The following is a 14092-nucleotide window of genomic DNA, read 5'->3' on the forward strand; positions in this document are numbered from 1 at the left end:
TTTAATTTGATTACTTGGGCTAGAGCAGTGCTTCTCAACCTTCCTAATGCTCTGACCCTTTAATACAGTTCCTCATGTGGTGGTGAGCCCCAACCATAAAATTATTTTCATTGTTACTTCATAACTGTAATTTTGCTAGTTATGAATTGTAATGTAAATATTTGTGTTTTCCAATGGTCTTAGGTGACCTCTGTGAAAGCGTTGTTTGAGATCTTTTAGTAATACAATTAATGACATTGCTTAAATTTAGGATTTTAACTCTCTTGGGTTTTACCTGAAAGTAACAATAAGAAAATGTCCCAAGATGAAAAGTTTTTCTTAATCATTCTTAATCATTCTTAATACTTGAAGCTGTTTGTTATAATCTTTTGATACATGTTTCTCTTCCTTCAGAAAGCTTTGATAAGAGGTTATAATGCTGAGCTTTTCCTATTTATAGGTCTGACAGTCTCTATACCAGGGATGGAAAAGGCCTTGCACCAGTATACACTAGAGCCTTCAGAAAAACCCTTTGACTTGAAGTCCATTCCTCTCGCTATGGCTCCTGTCTTTGAACAGAAGTCAGGTAACATAACTGTTTAACTCTGTTAGTTTTTCTGTGTGTAAGTAATTTATAAAAAACAAAACAAAACAAAAAAGAAACCTAGAAAAAGCTTTTAAAAATAGCATAGTTTCTCTCTTTCATTTTTTAAATTTTTGCTTGTTTGTTTTTTGAGACAGGATCTCTCTACATAGTAGCCCTTCCCTGAAATTCACTGTATAGTCCAGGCTAGTCTCAAACTCACAGAGATCCAACTGCCTTTGCTTTCCAAGTGCTGGGATTTAAGGTGTGCACAATTGGTGATCTTTTAGTACTAAGATGAAATTGTTTAAATTTAGAATTTTGAGACCCTTGGCGTTTTACCTAAAAGCAAGAATAAGAAAATGTCCCAAGATGAAAAGGTTTTTTTTGTTTGTTTGTTTGTTTTAAGTTATTTAATACAAAATGTCACACTACTTGAATCTGTTTGCCACTGTGTATCTGGTAAAAGTTACTGCCTTCATCTCCTTCTGTGGAGAGAAACTCACTTGATTGCTTACATCTGTCTTTGTAGAAATCACGCTTGTGACTTCTAAGCCAGAGAAGTTGGCTCCTTCCAGACAAGATATTTTCCAAGGTATGTTTTTATGAGTACAAGTAATAATCTTTATAATCCCTAGGTATTATGAATTAATAACATCTACTACCTTTATTCAATTTGATTAATTCTCAGTTCAGTAAATTTCTCATGTCATAGGTTATAGTGGCTGGAATTACCTGGTGTCCATGGACTTTTCAGTGACTAATTTACTACCTGGAAGTGTTGTTCTTGTGCATATTTTGTGGTTAAGAGGGAAAGAAATTAGCAATTTAGTTTGTCCCCTCCCCCTACGTATAGAAACCTAGTCTATAAACTTGATAACTTAAAGGCTTATTTCACAGAAGTTTAGAGACCACTGGTTGAGTGTTCAGTTATTAGTAAGGCCATAGAAATGAAATTGTCTTTCTGCTCTGTGGTAACTAAAGCATTTTAATAAAGTCCCTTCCTGTCTTCCTCATACTGTGCTTCTACTTTTCTTTCTCTTTGTGCTTAATAGAACAGTTGGCTGCCATTCCTGAGTTTATGAGTCTGGGGCCCTTGTTCAAGTCTTCTGAGCCTGTTCAGCTCACGGAGGCAGAGACAGAGTACTTCGTGCGATGTATCAAGCACGTGTTTACTGACCACATTGTGTTCCAGGTGAGAGAAAGAACTCTTGGTTCTTCCTATGTCTTTATATATAAGCTGGTATACTCGAGTCAAATAGCACTTTCCTTTAGTTTATGATTCTAGTTCCTTTCATAAAGGGTTAATTTAGTAGTAGTTCTAGTTTTTTGTTTGTTTGTTTGTTTTTTGTTTTTCTGTTTTTTCCCAGAAGTATAGAGGTTTCTTCTGATGATGGGCTATTCTTGATAACTATAATTTAAAAGAATATAAAATTGAATGTCTCAAGAAATGAACAATATGTAATTCAACTATTTTAAAAATCAGCATTTAAACAAGGTAAACTAAGTGGGTTGTTCAAAGAACTTAGATTTGAGAGTCGTCAGATTTCTAACACTCTGTAGTGACAGTATCAGGGAGAGAAACAGGGTGGTCCAACACTAGTCTGTGTTTCAAAGAGGCAGTCTAAGGGGAGGTATGAGGCCTGGGTTCAATCCCTAATACCAAAAGAAGAAAATAAAATCTTAGGAGATTTACAGTGTTATTTATAGTGTTGAATACAGTAGATTCCAGAACTGAATTGTGGACTATGAGTGAGAGAAACAACTCACTGGAAAGTATTTCTTAATCTTTACAACTTTTCTGTTGCTAACTTTTCAGTTTGACTGTACCAACACTCTGAATGACCAGCTGCTGGAGAAGGTAACGGTGCAGATGGAACCGTCCGACTCCTATGAAGTACTGTGCTACGTCCCAGCCCCCAGCCTCCCTTACAATCAGCCGGGGATGTGCTACACACTTGTTCGCTTGCCGGATGAGGATCCTACAGCAGGTACTGACTTCAGAAGGGAGAAGATACTTTGTGGTCTAAAAACCAGCTCTGGAGCTCTTAGAATGTCTAGCCAAGTATTGAACATTCAAGAATATGGTTCTTTCCAGAACTTAATGTTGTGCGGGTAGGGTATGTTTATAAAATTGGTTACTATTGTAGAAATACTACTTTCAAAACTAAATCTGTGAGAAAAACTTGCTAATGATAATGGTAAAAGAGAAACTGAATGTATTTAGTGACAGCCTCAAAAAGAATTCAGGGGTTATTTTTTTTGGGGGGGGGGTTGTTGTTTTGTTTTCATTTTTCATTTTACATACCAACCACAGTTCCCCCTCCCGCCCCTCTTCCCACTCTCCCTCTCCCTCACTCCAGCCTGTCCACGATCTACTCAGAAAGGGTAAGGCCTCCCATTGGGAATCAATAAAACCTAGCACATTCAATTGAAGCAGAACCAAGCCCCTTGCATTGAGGCTGAGGAAGGCATCGACCATATGGGAGGACTCCAAAAAGCCAGCGTGAACTCAGGGTTTCTATTGAAACAATGTAACCATGAGTGAAGGTTCTAATACCTGATATTTCTTTCCAGGGTTCCTGGGAAAACTTGGCTATTTAGCAGATTGGTTGGCATTTCAATACATTATTTTAACCATCTTGTAGTGTAAGACTGTGGTCTACAATGTTTCAGCTTAGTAAGTAATTTAGTTGACCATTTTGTGTCCATATTGAGAAATGCTTTATCATTTGCTTGACCTATGTTCAGTCTTGGTGGGGAGGTAGTATAAGGGGTCTAAAAGAGAGCCAACTGCTACTGTGAGATGTTTATAATTTGAGGATTTAGAATGGTCTTGACATTCTAAATCTAAATGGTCTTTTAAAAATGTTGGAATCTGTCACACTTGAATTCTTTACCCCACTCAGTTTTCCCATACTCGAGCTGCAGAACACCTAGCAGTAGCTACCCAGCTTTCCCAGAAATAAGCACACATACCACATTAATATTTAAACAGTTTTTACTACTAGTAAGTACAGGAAATACAGAAATTAACAGTATTAACAACCATCAGGGAAGTTACAGAGCTACAAGAAATCATAAAAGTATTAGTAAATAGTTATCCCCAGTCATCATTCAGTTACATTTGGGGCTTAGTCCAATTTATTTTTTGGCCCCTTCCCTTCAATGTTCATTCATGGGAGCCCCTGACCTGTCTTATCTGTGTTGGGTGCTAGACTAAGCTACTCAGACTCTGGCACGAGGTAGATTCACATTGGCACCATTGCCGAGTCTGAATCCCAGGTTGTTCCCTCTGAGCCTCAATGGAACTGTGTTTGTTGTTGTACAGCCATCTGGATTTGTAACCCCCTGGGTGGGAAGGCACTTTCCTATCTGGACTCTGACATTTTTCTCCTTTAAATTTCATTACTTCCTTTGTGAAATTTCTCACATTCCATTTCCTTGTAGCTTCACTTTGCTCTCCTGGTCTGGTTCTCTCTCTCTCTACAGAGAAAGAGAGAGAGATCTGAAGCATGTCAGCTAGGAATAATTACACTTTCTGTTCTCTCAAGTAAAGCTCGTTTTATTTGCCTTTGTTCCAAACTTGTATTGTCCAGCCTTAATGTAGCTCTATGTTTTTTGGGTCCAGCCTTAATGTAGCTCTATGTTTTTTGCCATCATCCCAGGAGACTATGCATTTTGTCTTTTTTTTCCCCAACATCCATCTTTCCTTGCTTCAGAATTCCCCTACAATCGCTGCATTTCTCACTAAACTTATAGGTTGTTTTATTTTTAAAGGAAGCCATTACTTTTCCACTTAATTACACAGGGAAGTGAAATCTGAACCCATTGAAAACTCTAGCCCCTCCCAGTTGAGAATACTAGCTCCTCAAGCTCTTCAGGTGCACTCTGATATGGGATAACTCAGGGACCCACACCCCAGGGAAGGGGATTAACAGAGCAAGTACATTTTACAACACCAAAACACACAGAACAACAATATTGAAATCACAGTAGTTACATATATTATAGGAAAACAAGAGTAACATAAAACACTTCCACCAAGAGACATCCCCTCAGCCCTCTTTACTGACGAGGTGACTTCTTTTTTAGAACAGATCTTACACTTTGTTAGCCCAGAGGTTTCAACTTTTGGTCTGCTGGCTAAGAACTGTTTGGGTTTTTTGTTTCTTTGTTTTTTTGTTTTGTTTTGTTTTTTAATAAAAATTTGGCAATTAGAGAATTTTCTTTATGTTAAAATTCACAGGGTTTCCTGATCAGTGGCAGAATGTGGCTATAAATTCTAATCTTGTTTCAACAGTTTTGTGTTTGACCTATCATATGCATGATTACTCCTTTCTATTCTTTAGTTTTATTAGAATTCATGAATTTTTAATCCATAGCCAATATTAACTCTTAGCAAAGAGTGAAGTGAAATACCAGGACATAGGTGGTAATGGGGGTCTTTACCCATCCTCCCACCCTTCTTTATATTAACGTGATATTTTTTCCCATTGCAGATACTCTAAAAATTACCAGTCATTTCAAAATCTATTACTTCTAATGTGTATCTTATCTCAGAAAAATGTTTTTCCTTATGGTCACAGGGGAAATAAATAGAAATTCTTGGTTATGATTTCCTTCAACTTGGAAATAATATAGCATATTAGAGAGGAATATGGGTTTAATGAATAGGTATAATAATTTGAATTCTGGCCTTACCACAAACTGACTCCGTGAATTGGACAAATTATTTTATTTATGTAAGTCTGATCTAGCACCAGACATAGCAAATAATAGACAATATTTTGTTTAATTCAGGAATTGCTTAATTTTTTTCCTTTAATCATCTCTAAAATCAGTTCTTCTGCAATTCAAAAGATCATGTCCTCCAGTATTATCCAGAATATTATTCCATTAATCACACCTTTCTTTGCTTAATCTATAGACACCCTTGGCTTTCAAATACTTGTTTTGAAGATTGTTGATCAAACTATTAACAAACTCATCTCTATGTGACTATTTGTTCTCCTTACTCAACCCATTCATCAAGTGATATCTGATAAAGCTTTTACGAAGCCAACTGCTGTGTTGATAAATTCTTAATGTCTACAGTTCCTGTTTTCCTTTATTCTTTATTTAGTAAAGGTCTTCAATGAGCAATACTACCCATCTGATCATCCAAAGTGTCTTAAGTAATTCCCAGATGACATAAAATGAACACTAGTCACATAGCTCAGTTCCATTAACAGTACTCCTATTCCATTTGGGCTGTGTGAATTTTGTTGCAGGCCATGTTAAATATAATTCAACCTATTTCGAACTCTCTCAATTGTCATTGTCATTGTCCCACCTACACACTTTTTTTTTTTTTTTTTTTGGTCTTTTTGCCTTTTTTTTTTCTTTCTTTCTTTTTTTTTTTTTCTTTTTTTTTTTTTTCCTCCTTTCTAAGACAGGGTCTCCCTCTGTATCCCAGGTTGGCCTTGATGGTGCCACTACTTTCCTACAATTTTTGTTTAATGCTCTTTTTGTTGTTGTTGTTGTTGTTGTTGTTGTTGTTGTTTTTAAAAATCAGTGAAGTTGTTTCCGTAATAAATGAAGGCTGACTTGCCTCCCTTAAAAAGGCAACTCTGCTTAAGGCCTCCAAGTCTGTGTATCATTCATTGCTTAACCTGGAGATCTGATAACACCTCTCACCTTGGAAACCCTGACTTCTGCCTTTTGCTTTCCTGCACTGGCTCCTTTATCAAGGGTGAGCCACAATTTCAGTTGGTTCTGTCCTCCCCTGCCCTTGCATTTCTCATCAGCTTTGTGAGCAATTTGATTGAAAATGTTTGTTATCATCCTATGGCCACCTACTTCAGTGTTACCTTCTAACTTGGATGCAGGATTATTCCTGGTAAAACCATCCCATAACTTTTTCTCATGTGAACTTATCCAGAGACATGCTGATTCCTCCTCAACACTTTTCTTGGAACCTTCCAATTGATGCATGGATTCCAGCATGGAGTCTTTCCAGCCCTGTCTGGTCACTTCCTGATTTGCACTCCTGTTCCCACCATTGCCAGTCTCTGAGCCTGGACAAGCTCTAGAGAGTCCAGGTGCTGTCTGAATTCACCTATTACCAGCCTAGTTTCTTAGGTCAGCCACTGTGGGGAAAAAAAAAACAACAACCCACTTTCTTGCTTGGAATCAGTGTGACCTGAGCCATCTTGCCTTGATTTCAATGACAGTGCTGCCAATTATTTTCTAGGTACTGTCCTCCCCTCCCCCCCAGTTGGCATGTCTGAAGTGAAGCCCTCATCTCCTCATTTCCCTCTAAATCCTGAATGGACATTCTTAGCATGGTGCCTTCCCCTGAGCCTCTCCACACCCTCTGCTCTCGAAGCTGCTGGCTTCTTCCACTTATGCTAGCTTAAGCCTTCTTCTCATGTTCTCCCACTTACTACAAATTCCTCACCTCCTCACAACTCTCCTGGGTCCAACTAACCCTTTCTCCTGCTTTACCTTCCACTGCCCAGAGAAGCAGAGTCACACTCTCAACACCTGAAGCTCCTTCAGTCGCCCTCTGTGCTGCTCTCATGTGTTCTGCAGACCTCTGACTCTGCTGCCCACTGCCCTGTCCTCTACACCACTGCCTCACCACATCTGGTCCTCCGCATCAGACTGACTGTCTCAAGTCTGCACACAGCCATCACATCTATGCATCGTCTATCTCTGTCAGCCCCACTCCTCCACCTCAGTCCTAGCAGGAGCCACAGAGTTAGCACTGCACTCCCTGCCCCTGACAGGAGACCCTCACACAGCTCTCATCCTTCTCACCCCTTCCTTCAACACTGCATCCAGTTGCTCTCTGTCATCCCCCTGCACTGACAGGACCTTTTCTCCCAAGTCTGACAGTCATGACTCTGATGCCTCCATCTGCCTGGACTCACAGGCCCCATCTGCTCACCCCTCCTCCTCTGTAGCCATCTCCGTCCCCCCTTCCAGCAGTGATTCTCACCCAGGGGTGCATGGCCCCCCAGTAGCCTATCAGAACCTCCTTCTGGGTGGTGGTGTTATTTGTGAGCAGATTGCTGCTCTGCCTCTGAAGTTCTGATAGGCCACCTGGGGGCCATGCCCACCCCCCCCTTGGGTGGAACCCCCCACCCCCCACCCCTGGGTGAGAATCACTGCTGTGGATGGCCACCTATTCTCTCAGACCTTTACTCTTCAATTCCATGCCTGGAGCTTTCCAGGGATGACTCCTTGAAATTTTCACTCAAGCATCTTAGCACGTCCTCAAACTCTCTCCTTGTGGAACCGCCTCTTTCACTTGCTTACTCCTTCACAAACAACATGCCTTCTCTTTTCTTACAAACATGGGACCTGGAACTGTCCACCAGCTAGCTCCATTCAGTAAGATGTCTTCTCAGTGCCTAAAACTAGGCTTGCATCTGCACCCCAGTCCCCTGCTTTTTCTCTATGGCCCATATTTTTGTTAAAAAACCTACAACTTGCCACTTGATCTTACTCATGACTCGTGTCTCTAGGACCTGCTTCCTTCCTGTATCTGCTTTCATACTCAGATGTTTTCCATTGTTGCCCCTCCACCACTCCTGAAGCTGTTGAAATCACAGGTCTGGGTTTTCATTGACTCTAGCTGCTCCTTATCTTGTACTGCCATTCCTTCAACTCTCCCATGTAACCATGCTCTTCTCTCCCCTTCTTTCAAGCAGCAAGTCAGAAGAACAGGGCCAGTCCTAACACATCCTGCTCCTCCCTCTCTCACCGCCACTGCAAACCTCATAAAGAGATTGTGGCCCTGCTCATTGCAGACACACTGCTTGAAGTGCACTGGATGTTCTTTTTTCCTCACTGCCACTAGGAAGTACAGTATTCATTATACTTGTATTGATATTTGGAGACCTTCTCTTTGTGTAAGTACCACACTACACCCTCTTCTTTATTACCTTACCTTTATCCCTCCATCAAACATGCGGTAGCCTAAGCCCATCCTGTCACCAGACCCTGGCCTTCTTGGTCAGGGTCATCCGCTCCTCATGGACTAGTGACCTAACTTCTCTCTAAACCTATGAGATTCCCAGGGTGTTGGAAGGTCCTTCCTACCCTGGGCAGTTAGAAGGTCCTTCCTACCTTGAGCGGTTAGAAGGTCCTTCCTGCCCGGTAGTTGGAACGTCCTTCCTACCCTAGGCAGTTAGAAGGTCCTTCCTACCTCGAATGGCTAGAAGGTCCTTCCTACCTGGGTAGTTGGAACATCCTTCCTACCCTGGGCTTCACCTAGACCCCTTGCACAGACTCTCTGTTGTAAAGCACCCCTCTCTCCTTTCAGACAATCTTAAACAGTGGGAGCACAGGTTCAGAGGTCAGCTGCGAAGTGGCTGCTACGCATTGGTACCCAGCTGTGCCTCCACTGTTTGTACACATCCCCTATCTACACTCTTACTGGACTCTCTTCATGAGAGTCCAGTTTCTGACGTGGCTTAACAGTGGTCTATGCAGGAGTCTATAAGGTGCACCTCACCTGGTTTCCTCTAATTAAACTCAAGCCACTCTTGTCCCTTTGCTACAAACACCATCAGTTCCATCCTACATACACCCGGGGCTTTTGCTCATCTTTTCCGTCCTGATAAACCTGACATTAATACCATCTATCCAACAAACTTATCCCCTGAGATCTACCAAGGATCTCAGTTAGGGAACTCTACTGTCTACTTTACTGTCTTCCATAGTGGCCCCTCAACCTTGACTGAATTCATCACAAACTCTTGAAATTCTCTACTGAAATGCCTCCTCTTCTTTCTTTCACAGCACCTGCCACCTTCCAATAGCAAGCCAAAGATCACTCTGTTTCTTCCATGCAGGTGCTGTCAACTCTCTACCCCTTCCCCTGCAGATGTTACCTTCCCTGTGACCCACACTGTGCTTCTCAACTGACTTCACCTGCTCCCTTCCCAGCCTTCACCCATCTCTGACATCACTGTCAGCCTCCGTGTCCAAAAAAGTTCCCCCTAGTCCATGCTATTTAAACTCTCCCTGCCCCTGACAGGAGACCCTCACACAGCTCTCATCCTTCTCACCCCTTCCTTCAACACTGCATCCAGTTGCTCTCTGTCATCCCCCTGCACTGACAGGACCTTTTCTCCCAAGTCTGACAGTCATGACTCTGATGCCTCCATCTGTCTGGACTCACAGGCCCCATCTGCTCACCCCTCCTCCTCTGTAGCCATCTCCGTCCCCCCTTCCAGCAGTGATTCTCACCCAGGGGTGCATGGCCCCCCAGTAGCCTATCAGAACCTCCTTCTGGGTGGTGGTGTTATTTGTGAGCAGATTGCTGCTCTGCCTCTGAAGTTCTGATAGGCCACCTGGGGGCCATGCCCACCCCCCCCTTGGGTGGAACCCCCCCACCCCCCACCCCTGGGTGAGAATCACTGCTGTGGATGCCCCTCTGTCCTGCCTGGCCTGTCTGTCCCATTCTGTGTCCCTAGCTTTCTGGTGGTGACCTTTTGATGTCCTGACTGGAGCATCTCACAAGTGCTCTCCACATCTTGTATAGATCTTGAACCCTCCTTTTGGAGCCAGCTCCTCCTTTCACACACATGTCCCAGCCCCAGTCTGCACTAAATGATTGATGTTTTAGCTCCTCATTTCCACTTTTTTCTCTTAAAAGTTAGTTTTTAGAGGACCAGTGTCTGTTTTTCCTTTTATTTTTAAATTTACCTCCCCTTCCATCTTCTTCCGTCACAGCCTCTCCTTTCCTCCACACCCATTGTTCTAATGAGCTCCTTCATCTTTGCCTCCAGCTGCTTGTACCAAGCCTGCATACTGTACCCAGCAGTCCATGTAAGTTCTTTCTAGAACTCCATACCCATGGCTCCCTGTAACTTTTGCTTCTTTTTGTGCTCTTCGTTTGACACTATTCCTGAAAAGCCCACAGAGAGGATCTGCCTCTTAATGTTGCTGTCCCTACAAGCTTTTTTGTCCTCTGCTCTCATTTCTGCCTACCCATCCTCAAACAAGGGTGCCCACCTTCGATCTGACATGCTGCTGAGCTGACAGCTGTCTTTCAGGACACTCTAGCCCATCATCTTCCTTTTCTTACATGTCTGTCCCTGCCCCCCCTTCCACCAGTGATTCTCACCCAGGGGTGCATGGCTCCCCAGTAGCCTATCAGAACCTTCTTCTGGGTGGTGGTGTTATTTTTGAGCAGATTTCTGCTCTGCCTCTGAAGTTCTGATAGGCCACCTGGGGGCCATGCCCACCCCCCCCTTGGGTGGAACCCCCCCCCCCCCACCCCTGGGTGAGAATCACTGCCGTGGATGCCCCTCTCCTGCCTGGCCTTTGCTGTCCCATTCCATGTCTCTAGCTTTCTGGTGGTGACCATTAGTGTCCTCACTCTAGTAGTTCAGGGCTTCCCTGTCTCATATGGATAGGGCACTCTCTAGTTGGAACCACTTCCTTCCCTTCCTGGCTTATTCCTTCACACATAGTAGTATTCAGGGGTTTAAGATCACATTTCTCCCTAATGGTTGCTTCCCATCCCTGTTTGGTTTGGTTTGGTTTTTCTTCCCAAATTGTGGTTTGCAAGTTGACCAGAGTGCTCTTAAGGGCCTCCTTCTGCCTCTTTCTTGGACTTCCCACTTTCTTGTTCCCATGGTCATTTAGCTTGCATCCCTTATTCCCTGCTTCCTACTCCCTACTTTCTGCTTGTTCTCTCTGGGATTCTCTGCCCCATCCCCTATAGCTGACCCTTTCATGTAGCTGTACTCTCAACTACATAGTTCCTGTCACTTTGTCAGATAATACATTCCCTAGTGTTTCCTGCACACAGCTGTCCTCACTGCTCAGACTCTTGGCTCTTCCCCACATTCTACCTGCTTTCCAGAGCCAATCAATGGTGTGTACTCTTGTCACCATTACGGGTTCTTCCCCCTAACTGTTGGGCCTATCGTACCCACTGTCAGCCTCATTTCTTCTTTTTTCCTCTTCCTGCTCTACTAAATAGTTCCCACAAAACTTGAATGTCTTCCCAGCACTTTTCACTTTCTCCTCTTTATCACTTCTCTGCCACCAGCAGGGCTCCATTAAGGAGACTCAGGCACCTATTGCCATAGGCTCCACCCGTTAACAGCATGCACAGCTCCTACTTCTTCTTTCTTATTTGGCCTGCCTCTTATCACCTCGCTTGTCTTCAATAATTAAGATCCTTTCTTACACAAGGCCCACTCTCCACCCTCCTCTTCATACCTGTTTTCTTTTAGATCAAACTGCCCCCAAAAAGAAGCTGAGCCTAGACACTTTCTCCCAAGATGTTGCTCTCTGGCAGAACAAGTTTGCTCTTGCATCGCATTCTTGTAATTTAATTATAATGCCTTGCTGGGTTTAATGACCCTTCCACATCCTTTTGCCATTTTCACTGGCTAGGCACTGTTTGCCAGTGCCTGTCTACGGGCCAGCCATACCAGCTCTTTCCTTTTAGATACTTTTAAATAGCTGAAGCACAGGTTCAATGGTCACTGCGAAATGCCTGTTCCGCATTGGCTCCCAGCTGTTCTTCTGCCATTTGCAAGTATTTTGCTGCTGACATAATGTTCTCAGTCTAGAGTAAACCTTTCCCAAATCCCTGAGGTTGCCTGCCAGTGCTGTCTGTTCAGGTCCCATTTTTAAAATGCAGGGTTCTCTGATTCCCCTATTTAATTTAGATCACTTTGGGCATTTGCCTCTGCTTTGCTCTGCTTCTCATGTCTGGCCTTGATACCACTCATCTTGTCTACATGACTTGTCGGCTTTGATCTGAATGTCCTCTATTTTCAAACTGCATTCTCTTTCCCTCTTTACAAGCTGCCCCCCCCATCTCTCATTTTCAAGTCTCCCAGTTACAATAACTCCCATCACTCTGTCTTCCTATCAGCTCTGATATGATTGGTCCCACCTACCACTTTTCCCCAGCAGCCAAATCTAGTGAGTGGATTCTGTTTAATCCTTGCATGTCCCTCTTCTGTTTCCCCTTTTTTAAAAGACCCTCTACTTCATTGCAGTTTCCAGGCACATTTGCTCTGCCATCTGCCATCTGCCATCAAGCTATTAAATGAGAAGTCTGCCCTCGTGTCCGCTCCTTTCCTTGCGGGCTCTCACTAACCTCATCTCACTGCTCTCAGCAGTGCCAGGCTATCTCTTTCTACTATTAAATTCATCAATTCCCTAAATTCACCCCTGAAAAAACTTGGCTTCTTGATTCCACCCTCATCTTTCCTAGTGTTGCAGTTGTCGAACACCCCTGACCTGGAATATTTCTGAGGTACCACTCCCTCCAGCCTTACTAGCCTCAGCCACTTTCATCCTTGCTTATTTACACCATCCTCCTTCTCTTCCGCAGCTTCACATCGTCACGTTTGCCCTACTTTCCTGGTTTACTGCATTCAGCATGCTCACACACAACAGCCCTCTCCTCTTAGTTGCTAGGACTTCATTACGTGCTCTTTCTTCTTTTTTTTCTGAGCCATGGTCTCCTGTAGTCCGGGCTTTGAACCCACTGTGTACCCAAGGAAGACCTTCAACTCCTGATCCTCCTGCCTTCCCCTCCCTGGTGTACTACTAACCACAGTTTTATCTGGTGTTGGAGATCAAGCCTAGGGCTTCTTGCATGCTAAACAGGTATTCTACCATCTAAGCTACATTCCCAGGCTCTCCTTGTTCCTCTTGCCTAATACATGATGTCCCCACTGTTACATTTTATTCCCCATTTGATTTATAAACTCGTTCCCCACCCTTGCATTTCCAGGACCCAGGTAATCACTCCATCTATGATGCCTGTGTGTTATCCACTAAAGTACTGATATCCCTCTACTAGTTACCATTTCTGAACTGTCCATTTAACTCTGTAGGGATCCCAGGAGTGTACTTTCTTCTTTACCTTTACCCTGTCCCACCACATTTTGACATCTTTGCTTCAAGCTGCCCCAGATGCACACCCTTTCCCCATGTCCTAGGTCTCAACATCCCTGTGGCCCAGGACTGTGAGTTCTTACTTCATGGAAACATGTCAAGAATCCTTATATGTACTCCCTAATATCCTTCTAAAAATGTTTCAGATGTCTTTGCTTCCCTGCTGTGTTCCTGTCCACATCTACTTTTGTCTTCTACCCTTACTCCTACACCCTCTTAACTCCTGCCCTACACAGCCCTAACTCAGAGGAGTTCATACTTTCCTTGACTGACAGCTCTCTTCATGGGCACTGCAGTTCCTGACTACAGTGACTACTACAACTGCTCTCTCCTCAGAACTCATCTCTTTCCTTCAGTTCCCATTAACTGCTGGTTCCATTTTTTCTCTGTCTCTGTCTTCCCATGGTCAGCCAGCCACACACACACCATCACCTCTACACATCAGCTATCTCTGTCAGCCTCATCCATCTCTGTCAACCCCACTCCTCCACCTCAGTCCTAGCAGGAGCCACAGAGTTGGCACTGCACTCCCTGCCCCTGACAGGAGACCCTCACACAGCTCTCATCCTTCTCACCCCTTCCTTCAACACTGCATCCAGTTGC

The 14092-nt window shown here is 43.5% G+C and overlaps 1 protein-coding gene across 2 annotated transcripts in view; it reads left to right on the plus strand.

Moving 5' to 3' along the window:
• Copg2 (COPI coat complex subunit gamma 2) overlaps positions 1-14092 on the plus strand; it is a 114947-nt gene that overhangs the window by 80760 nt on the left and 20095 nt on the right. For both annotated transcript variants that reach the window (XM_027391601.2, XM_027391600.2), the window contains exons 17-20: positions 440-565; positions 1095-1157; positions 1618-1757; positions 2382-2553. In XM_027391601.2, the coding sequence (XP_027247402.1) occupies positions 440-565; positions 1095-1157; positions 1618-1757; positions 2382-2553 (501 nt within the window). The remainder of the gene's footprint in view (positions 1-439; positions 566-1094; positions 1158-1617; positions 1758-2381; positions 2554-14092) is intronic.

The sequence above is a fragment of the Cricetulus griseus genome, assembly GCF_003668045.3.
Source record: "Cricetulus griseus strain 17A/GY chromosome 1 unlocalized genomic scaffold, alternate assembly CriGri-PICRH-1.0 chr1_0, whole genome shotgun sequence".
Taxonomy (NCBI): domain Eukaryota; kingdom Metazoa; phylum Chordata; class Mammalia; order Rodentia; family Cricetidae; genus Cricetulus; species Cricetulus griseus.